Source organism: Spea bombifrons, chromosome 2, assembly GCF_027358695.1.
Source record: "Spea bombifrons isolate aSpeBom1 chromosome 2, aSpeBom1.2.pri, whole genome shotgun sequence".
In the NCBI taxonomy this organism is placed as follows: Eukaryota; Metazoa; Chordata; class Amphibia; order Anura; family Pelobatidae; genus Spea; species Spea bombifrons.
The window spans coordinates 52,750,221-52,765,663 of NC_071088.1; the positions used below are offsets into that span (position 1 = coordinate 52,750,221).

Genomic DNA, 15,443 nt, shown 5'->3' on the forward strand with positions numbered 1-15,443 from the left:
AGTGATCTGTTGATCATTGAATGGAAACCTGCAAAGGGTTGCTGAAGAGCTCGGTAGTGGAGTGGATCAGGTACGATTGCATGAGGGACGAGCAGAGAAGGCCCACAATGCGAGCTAGAGTCCGAAGTGGAATTGTCTTGGAGCATAGCACCCTGTGGATCTCCTTCTTAATCGCCTGGGTCTAAAAGAAAGCCATGACAGATTGCATCAGCTTGGTAAAGCACCAAGGGGCCGAGCTGAGTCCAAAGGGAAGGCAGGTGAAGAATTGAAGAAACCGGCGGTGATCCTGGTGGACAGGGACTGCGAGATAGGCGTCCTTGAGATCCAGATGTAAGCCAGTCGTCCTCTAGTAGAAGATCTCTGATGAGATGGATGCCTTCCATCTGAAGTGACGGCAGGTGACAACGATGTTGAGGCTTCTGAGATTCATAACGGGTCGAGATTTTACCAACTTCTTGCGAACCAGAAAGATGTTGCTGAAGAAGTGAGGAGGAGCCATGACATGGGTTCTATGGTGCCCTTCTGGAATAGTAGGTGAATTTTCGAGTCCACTAGCTCCTGTTGGGGAAGAGAAAGCTAGGGGAGAAAAGGAAGGGCATGTGTAACGGGGGAATAGAAAAATCTATGAGGAAGCCCTGAACCGACTGAAGGACCCAAGGGTCCAGAGACATGAGGGACTAATTGTGGGAAAAGAGACATAGGCTGCCCGCAACCCGAAGGGTTTTTTCCTCGTGCTGGGCCGTCGACACCTCATCCGGGTGAACCTCTGGTGGAGGGAAACAGAGCCGGGAATGGGTACCCTTCCTGACGACTCGTAGCCTCTGGTGGCTTATTGGGAGCCTCTGGTGGCTCAAGGTCCAGCTCCTTGGATATCCAGCCCTGCCAGAGAAATGCTGTCTGGAAGAAAAAAGCATACCTCATGGAGGATTGGGCCTTTGTGAAGGAGGTGAAAATGTTCACATGCATGCATGCTCCTTTATGAAAGCATCCCAGAAAAGGAGACCGTCGGCAGCTGGACCCATCTCCTTGCTCCCAAGATCCATAAGGCAAGGGTCTTGGCACATGAGAGCAGCCTGGCGTCGCTCGGCTCAGAGGGCTAAGTTAGCTTTACCAACATGATGCTGCAACGCTGAATCCATTCCCTGGGAAGGGAGGAGTCTATTTGGGGTATCAGACATGATCGCTCGTTCGGCCATCAGGAACAATTGGGACAATGGGCCGGCAATGTCCAGAAGCTTATCCTGGGCTCTCCAGATACCACCTTCTGCCTCTATCCTAGGGTCCCTGGAGTTTCTTGGACCTATATGTCATCCCCGTGGGGTCAAACTTGGGGGTCTCTAGACCTTGTGTGGCAGCCTAGGACCTGGGCATTCTGACCGAAGTTTGTTCCGGACCTCCCTCTCCACTGGTTTCCAGATCCATTTGACCAGCGGTTTTCAAATCTGGTTGGGCGGAGTCCCCTCTCCCCAGCGCGGATGCCTTATGTTCTCAGGGTCAAAACAGGGTTCACCCACTGCATTGAGGGCACCAGAATCCTCCGGTATTTCAGCAGTTCCAGCTGGAGTCATCAGATAGGCGCCTGGAGCCTCGTCTAGCTCAGATGAAGAACCGGGGATATCCCTACTGAGCTCTGGGGCATCGCGTAAAGCACTACACGCTGCCGGACTAAGCACCGGGGACTCAGAAGTAACGGTAAGTGTGTGTGTGTGGGGGGGAGTAGGAGGATCCAGGTCCCCTGCATCGCTGCGGGGGATCTGGATCTTGGTCTCATATCAGATCTAGTTGAGGTCTGATTATAGGACGACCCCGAGCATTTGCTCTGGCAAAAACCTTGTCTTATAATCGAGCAAATACGGTATATAAAACCACAAGGTGGCGGTAGAGGCTAGTAGTATAGTAATGGTAAGGTCTCAGCTGTAGTAAAAGTATCACCCAGATGGGGACAGGGACCAATCTTAAGGTAGGGCTCACATCTGGTAGGCCTCCCTGAATCACCCTGTATAGCAATATCTCCTTTTTAGTATTAAAACAGGGGAACAGGTGAGAAAATGTCCAGCAATCACCACATATGTCAGAAAAAAACGCAATATATCATTTAAATAAAATAAATAAATAATCTAAAAAACTGAAAAAAGGCAAGATTCCTTAAAATAAGAATTAGGCCTAGAAAGAACACCTAGAAACTGTAAGAAACAAGGGAAAAACAGCCTGAAACGATTGCAAAAAAAAGGAAAAACTCAACAATAGAAAACGAAAGTGAAAGTAAAAATGCAAGAAGAGAAGGAACCTAACGGGGAGCCAGCACCATGAGGGAGGAGGGCAGAGAGCAAGGGCTCATTGCCACAGAAAGGTAAGGGAAAACCTGTTACAGAGAGAAAAATAAAAGGGAAAATAAAGTGGGAGACACACAAGAAGAGGGGTTAGGGCCTACAGAGAGGGCCTTAAAAGCAGAGTCTCTGCAGGGAGCAGAGATAGGGAAGAATAGTGAACAAATAGAGGTAATGTAATTGCAATAATGAAATCAGCAAAATAAAGATAATACCATGGTGGTAGAGTAAAGATGTTATGCAAAGATGTCTTGCTATAAAATTGGATATTCCGTCACATTATATGGCCATAATATGCTTAGCCCACCACTACGCCTAAGTACTCCAATATACGGTGGGTCCTAACGCTAAATCCTGCCTACGGAGGTTCTAAACAAACTAAACATGAGATCTAAACACATATCAGAGAGACATACCTGTAGACTGCAGACTGAGCAAACATAACGGGTGGGGCACACCCTATAAAGGAAGCAGAGCTGAAGCAAAGAGCAGAACTAGAATCCAGGAATCAGAGGTTCAGGACAGAAAGGACCACAGCAAAACAGGGAAACAAAAGACATTCAGCTCCGCAGCCTGGATGGGGCCTGACAGATAGAGTTAGTAATTTTAATTTAATTCTGCTATGGATGGGGAGCAAGTGGAGGCACTTGCAGAGAGGTGCGGCAGATGCAGAGCGTCGGGTGAGATGGATTAGTCTGGCAGAGGAAGAGAGAGAGGCCTGTAAGTAGGTTGTTGCAGTAGTCTAGACGGGAGATTACGAGGGAGTTGGATTAATTGTTTTGCGGTGCTGGCAGTCAGGAATGAACGAACTTTGGAAATGTTGCGTAGTTGGTTGTGGCAAGATCTAGAGAGTGATTTATTTTGAGGAATAAAAGATAGGTTTGAGTCTAGGGCCACTCCGAGCCAGCGGACTTGTGGTGAAGGAGACATAGTGGTACCATTGACAGTGATAGGTCAGAAAGGGGAATAGAGTTAGAGGGAGGGATTAGAAGGAGCTCAATCTTAGACATATTTAAGACTGAGAGGCCATCCAGGAAGAGATGCTAGATAGGCAGCTGCTGATTTGAGAGAGGACAGATGCAGAGAGATTGGGGGTGGAGAGATAAATTTGTGTGTCGTCTGCATGGAGGTGGTATTAAGCTGTCGATACCTTTCCAAGTAAGGAAGTATAGATGGAGAATAGTAGAGGACCCACGGCAGAACCCTTCAACAGACAGAGGCACTGAAGAGGAGGAATTGCCAGCAAAAGACACTGAGAAGGATCTGTTGGAAACATACAATTTAATCCAGGATTAACTTGTATGAGATCCAGGAGAGCAGTGTCACGGAGACCAAGAGAGCTGACAGTTTTTTAAAGACCTTATTTGTTAATTAAATTATTTTAAACAAAAAACTTACATTTTTTTTATCCAGTAACCACCAAGCAAGGTTAAAATAGAGATTATTTTTTATTTCAATTAGTCTGGCATTTTATGTTGGTGTACTGTAAATCATGTTATTGTATTGTATAAAAATGTAAATTTCGGAATATTGGGTGGAGGGGTGTTTCCATCTCTCTTTGGATTCAGATAAATCATTTAAGTAGTTTTAAACTTCTTAAGATGGGATCCCCAACTCCTGTATATTTTAAGATATTTTTATTTGTATATCTGTCTGTTTATACGTTGTCATTAAATAAAATAATAAATAAAATAAAAAAAAAGAAATACAACTCTCTTGTCAACTATCCTTTTAGTGAGTAAACCGTTAAATTAACTGTCACTATTTAAGCTTCCAAATTAAATGTTTATTTTCATATCCCTCACATTCAGTCCCTCGCCAGATCCTGCCGCTTGCACCTAAAAAACATCTCTTGTATCCTCCCTTTCCTCAGCCAAGAATCCACAAAAACTCTGGTTTATTCACTTATGATTTCCCGTCTTGACTACTGGAACACTCTTCTGGTTGGCATTCCACTGTCTCGACTCTCTCCTCTACAGTCTGTCCTAAATGCTGCTGCTAGGCTGATCTTCCTTGCACGTCGCTCCTGTTCTGCTTCCCCACTCTGTGAAACTCTCCACTGGCTCCCAATTACCTTTAGAATGAAATTTAACCCCTTCGTGACAAAGGCTGATTTTACTTTTTGTACCCTTCGTGACAATGGCCTTTTTAACATTTCTGCGCTGCTTGTGTTTAGCTGTAATTTTCTTCTTTCCCGTTTACTGAACCCACACACATTAGATATTGTTTTTTTCAGGACAAGAAGGGCTTTCTTTAGATGACATTGTTTTGATCGTATCATATTATTTACTATTAAAAAAAGTATAAAATATGGTGAAAAATTGAGAAAAAAATGACTGTTTCTAACTTTTAGTTGAAAAATCTTTTACTAATCTATAAAAGGTCATGAAAAAACCTGCTAAATAGATTCTACTATTTGTCCTGAGTTTAGAAATACCCAATGTTTTTATGTTTTTTTTGCTTTTTTCTACCCATTATGGGGCAATAAGTACAGGTAGCGTTTTGCTATTTCAAAGCCATTTTTTCCAAATCTGGTAATTCTTCCCCCCATGTGCCATTTCGGGTATCTTTGAACCCGGCCAATGCATTTTACCCCATCAAGTCATATTTTTGAAAACTAGACACCCCAGGGTATTTCAAATGCTGGTATTTTAACTCTTTCCATGCACTTATTCATTTTTTTGCATTTGTTTTGCCACACACATTTTACTTCAGGTATGAATTAAAAAGTTCTTGTATATGTCACTATCACAAAACACCCCAATATGTGTTCAGCAACATCTCCTGAGTACAGCGATACCTCACATGAATGATTTTGCCTGGCTGTTTGGGGGCAAAAGGGCCACATTTGGGGCATGCACATTTTTCAATGTTGAACTTTGGCATTTGGGGATCCACTGCCCATGCCCTATTTGGTACATCTTTGAGCCGGGCCATTTCAGTGTGCCCAACAAAACCATATATTTTTGAAAACTAGACACCCCAGGGTATTTTAAATGCTGGTATTTTAACTCTTTGCATGCACACATTTTACCACCAGCATTTTTTCAAAGTTTGCAGTAGTATTTTTGTGTGTGTATTTTTCCCACACACACCTACTTTATGTATGAATTTACAGCTCCTCGTATATATTCTGCTGTCACACGACACCCCATAATGTGTTCAGCAACATCTCCTGAGCGCAGTGATACCCCACATGCATGGGTTTGTCATTTTTTTGGGGAACTAAAAGGCCACATTTGGTACGTGTGCATTTTTCTAATTGGAAATTAGATGTGTGGCCATCCTTCCCCCCCCGTGTTAATTGGGACCTTGTTGAACCCGGCCAATTCAATTTACCCCATCAAATCATACCTTTTTTAAAAGTAGACACCCCACGGGCATTTAATATGCCAGTATTTTAACTCTTTCCATGCGAGAATTGTTTTAAGCTAATATGCTAATTTTAGGACTTGCTCACAAAAATATATTTTTTATATATATATTATTTTTTTTTTGCCTTTTTTAAAAAAAAATTTAACATTTTTTTTTCAACTTGGAGGTTCCCCTGATAGTGACATCAGTGGGAAATGATTTTTACATTTTACTGGTTTTTTACTATTTTTTTCTAATTATTATTAATTTTATTTTATTTTTTAATTTATTTTTACTAATCACACTGTGATTAGAAAGCTGGGCTCCATTGACTTGCATGGTGAATGCAGTACCTGTCTTGACACGCCCGTTCCCCGCCCATTTTTCCTTTAAATGAGGGTGTTTCCCGCTGCCCCCCCCCGTCAGTGGGCAGTCCTCACCAAGTCCCGCAAAGGAAGGCTCCGGGTAGCTGGAGCCAAGAAGTTCCCAGATATGCCCATAACGTTGGGTATTTCTAAATGCAGGACAAATACTAGAATCTATCTGGAAGGTTTCTTCATTAGCTTTTATAGTGGAGTAAAATATTTTTCAAGTAAGAAAGTCCTTTTTTCTACAATTCTCACCGTATTTTTATACTTTTTATAGTAAATGATATGATAAATGATTGATACAATCAAAATAATTCATTTTTAAATAGGAAATTAGATGATCAAAACAATGGTATCTAAAGAAAGCCCTTCTTGTCACGAAGAGGTTAAAAAACTATGTTAAATGCATAAAAGAAGCAATGATTCATTTGTGGTGCCAGCCTCATGTAAGATGATATTTTGTGCATGAAGTGAGTGAGAATTTGCTTTGTAACTTGTATGTTAGAAGACAACTATGATTCAAATAAAAAGTTCCCTTGATTGCATGCTAGCAAAGTGAGTGACTGCCATATAGCAGAAATCTGTGATTACCATATTTTAAAATTATGTTTATTTACCTCTTAATATACTCAAACTATACCAAATGGCAGTCTATATCATACACCCCACATAACCACCTAATTTTGTTTTATTTACTCTTTTTAGGGCACTTGTCTTTTATGGGTACCAATAAAGGGAACAATTCTTTTTGCAATTTTTTATACTCTTGGAAATATTTCTTCAATCGGCAGGTAGGTTAACATCTTAACATGCTTATTTTATTCAAATGTGGGGTTTAGCAGATTTTACTAATTTATGACGTAATGTCATGATTTATAAAGACACAGAGGCGAGCATTACGCTTATCTCTTTTCTTTATTTCCCTCAGCAGCAAAGAAAGAGAAAATATTAACAAACAAAAAATATGCAAATACACCAATCACAAGCATATATATCCAATGAGGGACCTCCAAGGATACCCCTCCTCTTCCTATATAAACGTATGTATCCTGAACACCTTCCTCTTTTCTTTGAGCGAAACTGAGGAGCAGGAATAAATAGTTGAACAATAAACTGGAAACTCAGATGAACTGAAGAAACCGTCACGCCAACCGCAAAAGTGGACGGAAAAGGCAAAAAAACACCCAAAAGCCGGATATCAAGGAGTCCTCAAGCTGAAAAGAAACAGAAAAACAAGAGATTGAACCAAAGCAAACAAGCACCTGTAACACACATTCACGGCCAGTTGACTGAATAATACAAATAATCATAACATGAAATAAAAAGCATCCTAATAAATAATAAAATACGGTATACAATCAGGGCGGAATAATGCTCGCCTCCGTGTCTTTATAAATCATGACTTTACGTCATAAATTAGTAAAATCTGGCAATTTATAAAGACACGGAGGCTCCCATTATTCTAGTTTAAAGCTGGTCAATGATGGTAGCAGAAAAATGAGTCAAAGGTTTAAAATAAAATTCCCTGAACGTAGACTCCCTGGACCAATCCCAGCCCTGAGGAGATCCTCCAACCGACATACCAGAAACGCAACCTTAAACGCCATGGCCCCCCTAGTAGAATGAGGACCAAAAATGGAAGTACCAACACCCGCAGCGTCCAACAACCATTTGACCCACCGGGCCAAGGTGGAAGTCGTCACAGGTAAGTGAGGTCTGTAAAAAGACAAAAATAGTTCAGGATGCGAGACCTCCCTAAAAGGAGCTGTCCGTTCCTCATACGCCTTAAGACATGCCACAGGGCACAATCGAGGTTGATGAGCAAAGAGGCATAAAAGAGGTTTTGGTAAATCTCGAAATGTCGAACTAAACACCTTCCGGGGTAAATGATCTAGACGAAATATCCAATGCCCGAACATCAGACCCACGCTTGTAGGATATAAGACAAAACAACATGACCAATTTGGCAGACACCTGTTGAAGAGGCAAAAAAACATTATCGGGCCATGAGATCAAAAATCGAAGAACAACGTTAACGTCCCATAAGCCCGAATAGCGAGGCGGGCGAGACAACCTCATGCCCTTAAGGAAACGCCATTTAACTGGTTGTTTCCCTAACGGCACCCCTGCAATACCTACGAGATAGCGGACCCATAAATGCTGATGGTGCGGTACGCCGAACCACCGTCGAACAAGTCAGTGAGAAAACGCAACACCACTGTTACAGCAGCCGAAACGGGATCATGCGTTGTCCCACGCCCCAACGTTCCCACACGTTCCAGGCATGACTGTAAGTCTGTCTAGTCCCTGGCGCCCAAGCTCCCGCCAAGAGATCCTGAGTTGATCTCGAAACTCCATGGACATACCAGGGTCCCCAGAAACCTTCCAAGCTAACAAGGGTAGAAGGTCTCTACAAAGTAGGGGATGAGGAGACCTGTCCCAATCCATTATCAAGTCCAGACTGGAGGGGAGCACGCGCGGGATGTTCACTAGCATCTCCAACAATGAAGGGAACCATGGTTGGGTGGTCCACAAAGGAGTAATGAGAACCAGAAAGGCGCTGCACCGACGAAGATGGAGCAATGTGTGCGCCAGAAGGCAAAAGGGAGGGAAAGCGTAACTGCGGAACGACCAGTCCTGCAGAAACGCATCGGACGCCAAAGCTTTCGGGTCCAGCCTCCAACTGAAAAATCTGGGGAGTTGAGCATTCAACCATGAGATTCGGTGGAATAACGATTGGAGCAGGCGCCAGTCGCCGGAATCCTTGAGGTGGCGTGAGTTCCAATCAGCGACGTAATTGCTCAGTCCTGGGATATGCTCCGCCTGGACAGATATGTTGTGGGCCAGACAGAAATGCCAAAACTCCTTGGCCAGACTCGACAGTGCCTGAGATCACGTCCCGTCAAGATGGTTTATATATCTGACCGCCGAGACGTTGTCCAGCCAAAGAAGCATGGAGCAGTTTAAGGAATCTCTCCAAAAACTCTGAATGGCGAATGACCCTGCCAGTAGCTCCAAGCAATTTATATGGAGTTGTTTTTCCTTCAGCGACCACTTGCCTCCTGTGGAGGAATGACCGCATCTCGCACCCCAACCTTCTAAGCCAGCATCGGACTCTATGACTATGTCAGGAGTAGCGCCAAATATCGCCCTCCCATTCCAGGCATCCATGTGGGTCAGCCACCAAGAGAGTTCCTCCCTCGCCTCGCAATCGATCGGAATGACCGCGTTGTAAGAGAGGCCTTGAAGTAACGAACGGTTCTTCAGCCGTTGTAGCGCACGATAGTGCAGAGGCCCGGGAAAGATGGCCTGGATCGACGCCGATAGAGTCCCTATTATACGTGCCAGGCTGCGGATGGAGATAGCCGGTTGTCTCAAAATCCTCCTGATCTCTTTCTTGATCTACCTCACCTTGGTAACTGGGAGATGCATGGATCCGTGGACCGAGTCGATCAAGAATCCTAGGAACTCCATAGATCGAGAGGGAGTGAGATCGGACTTCTCCCAATTGATTAGGAAACCCAGGTTCTGCAGGAGGGATGTGGTCCACAATAAATGAAGTTTCAGGGTACCTACGTCTTGCGACATAATGAGCAAATCGTCTAAATAAATGAGACGCCCGCCTTTTTCTCATAACTTGCCCACCACTGCCTTCAGAAGCTTGTTGAAACACCAGGGTGCTGACGAGAGACCGAATGGCAGGCTTGTGAGCTTCCACTTCTGGGAATCCCATCGAAAGTGAAGGAAATCTTGATGCTCCGCGGCTATGGGGACCGTCAGATATGCATCCTGGAGATCGAGTTTGACCATCCAATCCCCTACCTGCAACAGGTCCCTTAGACAATGAATGCCCTCCATTTTGAAGGCATTCAATGGGTGAAGATTGATCACTGGACGAACACCCTTTTTGGCCACCAAAAACAAATTGCTCAGGAAACCCGGTGAGGCGTTGGGGATAGGGCTTATGGCCCGTTTGGTAAACAGCGCCTGAACTTCCTTGGAGATCAGAGATCTGTCTGTCTCTGAAAACCGAATCTCCCTGGGTAGCACATATTGAACTGGAGTCGGAATAAAATCGATGTGATAGCCCAGTACCGTATCTAGAACCCAGGGATCCGCTGTCAGCGATCTCCAGGCCTCGAAGCAGAAACGCAGTCTGCCCCTGACCTGAAATGTGGGAGGTAAAGAGGTTAGGTTTGCACTTACCATAAGGGTGCCTGCCTTGGTAGGATCCTCTAGCCCCTCTGTTCTACCATGGTCACTGACGTTGGGAAAGAAAGAAGTGGACGCCGGCTTGTGTTCCTGGAAGTGTGATCTGGAGAGACCATTATATGGCCCTCTGGAGTTACAGCCTGGTAGACGGCCTCTGTGTCTACTGGCCCCTCCAAAAACCTTTCCCCTTAACACCTTGCGCAAATTGGATTGTGCCATGTCCAGGGCCGTAAAAGTGTGGACGAAAGAGCCCAGATCCTTGATGAAGGAGTCACCAAAAAGCAGACCTTTTGCCTGTGGGCCAGGCTCAGACACCGCCATGTTGACTAGTTTCAGCTCAATTTTTAGCAAAACCGCTTTGCGTCTTTCAGAAGCCACAGCTGTATTGGCGTGGGCAACGAGACCGAGGTATTATCGGAAAGAGCAGCCTCTACCATCTCAAAGGCCTTAGTAGTCGGGCCTAGGATATCCAGGATTTTATCCTGACAATTCCTAAGGGAAAACTTTAGACCCTTCTTAGACTTCCAGCTCGTTTTCCCTAAAAATTGGGCGATCTTGGGGTCAACCTTAGGTGTGGCACATGCGTCATCCGGCACAGATGGTCTAGGACATTCAGCCCGCAGCTTATTCCTAGCCGCTTTATCCAAAGGTTTGCGGACCCTGGAGGCCACATATCGAGTGACATGTGGTGAAGGGAACCACTCCGCTGACCTCAGATGCCTCCTCAGAAGTCGACTCAGAGTCTGACGAATCGGAAAATGATTTTGCCTTTTTCCACTTACGCATCGATTTTGCCCGATGGTGGGCTCTCTTACGTGGTGCAACCACGTCCTCAGTGACGGGGCGTACCTTGTCCGTCTTATTAGTTTTGGAGGGCAAAGGTGCGGTATGATGCGATTTAGCTGAAGCCTTACGTCCTGAAAAAGCCTCTGTAGTGCCATGTCCAAGAAAACGAGGGTTAGGTGGCATGGCAGGGAACTGCACAGCCTTAAAAGCAGAAGCAATGGACTCTGGAGGACATAATTCCCATAGCAGACTGCAGGGCTTGGTTGACTGATTTGGACATAGTGGCATCAAGCAGTGTATGGAATTCTTCAGCGGTAAGGGCATCCCCTTGGGAATCACGTGGGCCCGAACCCTCAACATGAGAGGCAGTAGCATGAGAAGTCATTGGCAGCTCAGCAGAAGAAGCTGTCTTGCTGGGGAACATAATCCCAATTAGTGCTAGCCTGGCTGGGTAAAAAACGAGAGATCCGGGGGGACATACCGTCAAAAGATAGACAAACACAGAATAAACTAATTGCTGAGATACCACTGCGCGATAGTGCATGAAAAATGGCAGCCGCGATGCGAAACAGCCGTCACGTAAGGTCTGGCAAGAGAGGAAACGATACCTACCTCATCAAAGATGGCCACCGCGCGTCTGACATAGGGCGCGCAAAACCTAAAGGGGGAAGAAGGAACAGGCTGCAGAGCACGGAGCAAAGGGGCAGACGAGGAAACACCGTGCGGACTTAAAAGGTAGGAACAGCATGAGAAAAAACGAGATGCGAATAAACGAGGAGGCACAACCACCCCTCTGAATGGAGGGGGGAGGGAACACCAATATGAAAGGGCACTACAGCAAGTAAAACTCAAATAAACGGGAGTACTTATCTCTGAGGGAGCAGCAAAGAAAAGAGGAAGGTGTTCAGGATGCATACGTTTATATAGGAAGAGGAGGGGTATCCCTCCTCTTCTTATATATGCTTGTGATTGGTGTATTTGTGTATTTGCATATTTTTTGTTTAATATTTTCTCTTTCTTTGCTGCTGAGGGAAATAAAGAAAAGAGATAAGCATAATGCTCGCCTCCGTTTCTTTATAAATCATAGAATGTTGAGACCACATGTGTCCCGTCCACATTGTGCTTGTACAGGGCTACACATCTATTATTGTACATCCACTGCCTGAAAAATTTCTGTAGGGTCACTAATCGTGATATCCTGGGACAGTTGCCAGCCATGCAGTTATTGCACCAGCTATTTATCATAGTGTTTTAGTCCCTTTAGGTTGTCAAACAAAGGCGAGGGTACTTAGACATTTGACCTGCCTGCCATGACCTTTCTGAGTGCCTAGCTGTTTTTGACTGGAACCGGATGCTAGAGATTAGAGTGACCTGATCCAGTGGATTGATGAAATTAATCATCCTAAAGGTTGTTTTACACAACATGAGCCTCTACCTAGTATACCTGAGGGTATAAGAATAAGAATTACCCCTAATATGCATCAAACCAGTGTGTATATAGCGAAATGTGCAACCCGGCATAGTATGAGGTCAAAATGGTGTTATGTATACAAATATTAATTTGTCATACACTGTGTGTACAATTATTAGGCAAGTGAGTATTTTGACCATATCATCATTTGCATATTTTCCAACTCCAAGCTGTATAAACTTGAATGCTTATTGGATTTAAGCATATCAGGTGATGCGTATTTGTGTAATTAGGGAGGGTATAGCGTAAGGAGATGAACACCCTATGTCAAGGTGTGCAGAATTATTAGGCAGCTTCATTTTCTCTGGCACAATGGGCAGAAAAAGAGATTCAGCTCACTCTGAATTTTTTTTAAATGTATTATAGAGGGATGCAGCACTCTTGAAATTGCTAAGATATTGGGGCTTGATCACAGAACCATCAAACGTTTTGTTGCAAATAGTCAACAGGGTCTCAAGAAACGTGTTGAGAAAAAGATGCAAATTAACTGCCAGAGATTTGAAAAGAATCAAACATGAAGCTACCAGGAACCTATTATCCTCCAGTGCTGTCATATTCCAGAACTGCTATCCTACCTGGAGTGTCCAGAAGTACAAGGTGTTAAGTGCTCAGAGACATGTCCATGATACGGAAGGCTGAAACCCGACTACCACTGAACAAGACACATAAGTTGAAATGTAAAGACTGGGTCAAGAAATATCTGAAGACAGATTTTTCAAAGGTTTTATGGACTGATGGGATGAGTGATTCTTGACCAGGGCTGGACTGGCAATGAAAAGCAGCCCTGGAAACATTTGGAGACCAGTCCCATATAGTTTATCTCGCGGTCAAGCTCTTATACCCACACGCACCTCTTATACATACCCGAGTCACACTATTTGCCATACAAATAGCTATAAAACATTTTTTATCACGTTATTTGTATTAAAATGCCAGAAAGCAAAAGTGTTAAAAAGCTCTAATAAATGAAATACATTAGACATAATGGAATCAAAACATTTGCTACTGCAAACATTTTTAGATTAAAAAGTTCAATTTTATTCAGTGGAACAAAACAGTGATCACGTTATTCTTCACAATATTCTTGTAAGAAACTTTTATTTCTTTATTAATTAATGTAAACTATTTTTTCATATTTAAGAAAAGCTGTGATTGAGAAAAAATTTTTTTTTGTTTTTATTTCCTTTTATTTGCCAACCTGCCCCCCAGTTATGCACATCTGCCCCCAGTAATGCCTTATACTCCCCTATATGCCACTCTGCCTCCCTGATTTGCCTTATACCCTCTTATATGCCACTCTGCCCTGTGACATGCCTTATAACCCCCTATATGCCACTCTGTCCCACGATATGCCTTTAACCCCCTTTATGCCACTCTGCCTCCAGAAATGCCTTTTGACCACCTATATGCCACTCTGCCTCAAGAAATGCCTTATACCCCTATATGCCACTCTGGCAAAAGGCATATCATGGGTGTGCTTCTGGTGTGCGGTGAGTGCAGCGGGTGGAGGCCGGCATTCATATAGTTAAAGGGGTCGGTGTTCACACACGGTGCCGCACAATGGTCGTGCCTCAGCTCTTCGTCCCACCCCTTTTAAGTTCTGAGGCACTGCCATTGGGCGGCGCGGTGTGTGCACTGGCACTGTTAACTTCATTGGGTGCCGGCGGCAGGAGGAGGCAGCCTGGTTGCCGCATTCAATACCCCTTGCAGCCGTTCAGCGGCTGTTTTGAAGGTTTGTCTCCAGCGACCCACGGAGCGACCAGCCCACCGGAATATTTTCCCGGTATCCCGGTGGGCTAGTTCGGCCCTGTTCTTGACGGTCCAGATGGATGGGCCCGAGGCTGAATCAGTAACTGGCACAGAGCTCCACTTTGACTCAGATGCCAGCAAGATGGAGGAGGGGTACTGGAATGGGCTGGTATTATCAAAGATAAGCTAGTTGGACCTTTTCTGGTTGAAGATGGACTCAAACTTAACTCTCAAACCTACTGCCAGTTTTTAAAAGACGTTTTCTTTAAGTAGTGCTTCAGCAAAAAGTCTGCATCTTTCAAGAAGACCATGATGAGCACAATGCTCCATTGCATGCATCGAAGTACTCCACTGCATGGCTAGCCAGTAAAGGCCTTACAGATGAAAAAATAATACGATGGCCCCCTTCCTCACCTGACTTAAACCCTATTGAGAACTTGTGGGCCCTTCTTCAATCGCAGACTTACGGTGAAGGAAAACAGATCAAGAAACTCAAAAATTGTTTGTTTAGTACATTTTGGGACAAAGACTCTTAACGTTTTTCAGTGTTGCTGTTTAGCTGTAATTTTCTTCTTTCTCTCATTTTGTGCACCCACACACATTATATGTTGTTTTGTTTTTTAGGACAAACAGGACTTTCTTTAGATACCATTATTTTTATCATATCATCTAATTTACTATAAAAAAATGATAAAATATGCTGATTTTCTGTTAAAAAAAATGACTTTCTCACTTTTTTTGAAAAATCTTTTTTTGCTTTTTTTTCTGCACGTTATGAGGCAATTAGTACCAGTAGTGTTTTGCTGTTTCAAAACCATTTTTTCCCCAAATCTGGTAATTCTGCCCCATGTGCTTTTTTAGATATCTTTAAAGCCGGCCAATGCAATTTTTCTTTCACTTAGAATTTTTTATTGAGATTTCCACAATTTGACAGAAAAAAATGTACAGAGAAATATATGCATCATGTATATCCAGTGGTGTCTCCAGCTTTCATATTTAGGGGGGGCACTTGGGGGGGCACAGACCAAAGTAGGGGGTGTCACGACCAAGGTACGGGCTGTGGATCCACGCTGCAGAAATGGCGCCTCCTAGCGGAGTGAGGACGCTCAGCCACTAGAGCAAAGAAGATGAGCGGTTCACCACAGAGAGTAGAAGGTGCAATAATACAGGAACATA

The 15,443-nt window shown here is 44.0% G+C and overlaps 1 protein-coding gene across 6 annotated transcripts in view; it reads left to right on the forward strand.

Moving 5' to 3' along the window:
* The window catches only part of LOC128472411 (vesicle transport protein SFT2B-like), a 165,938-nt gene that overhangs the window by 69,377 nt on the left and 81,118 nt on the right, over positions 1–15,443 (forward strand). For all 6 annotated transcript variants that reach the window (XM_053454250.1, XM_053454249.1, XM_053454247.1 and 3 more), the window contains exon 3: positions 6,755–6,840. In XM_053454250.1, coding sequence (XP_053310225.1) covers positions 6,755–6,840 — 86 coding nt within the window. The remainder of the gene's footprint in view (positions 1–6,754; positions 6,841–15,443) is intronic.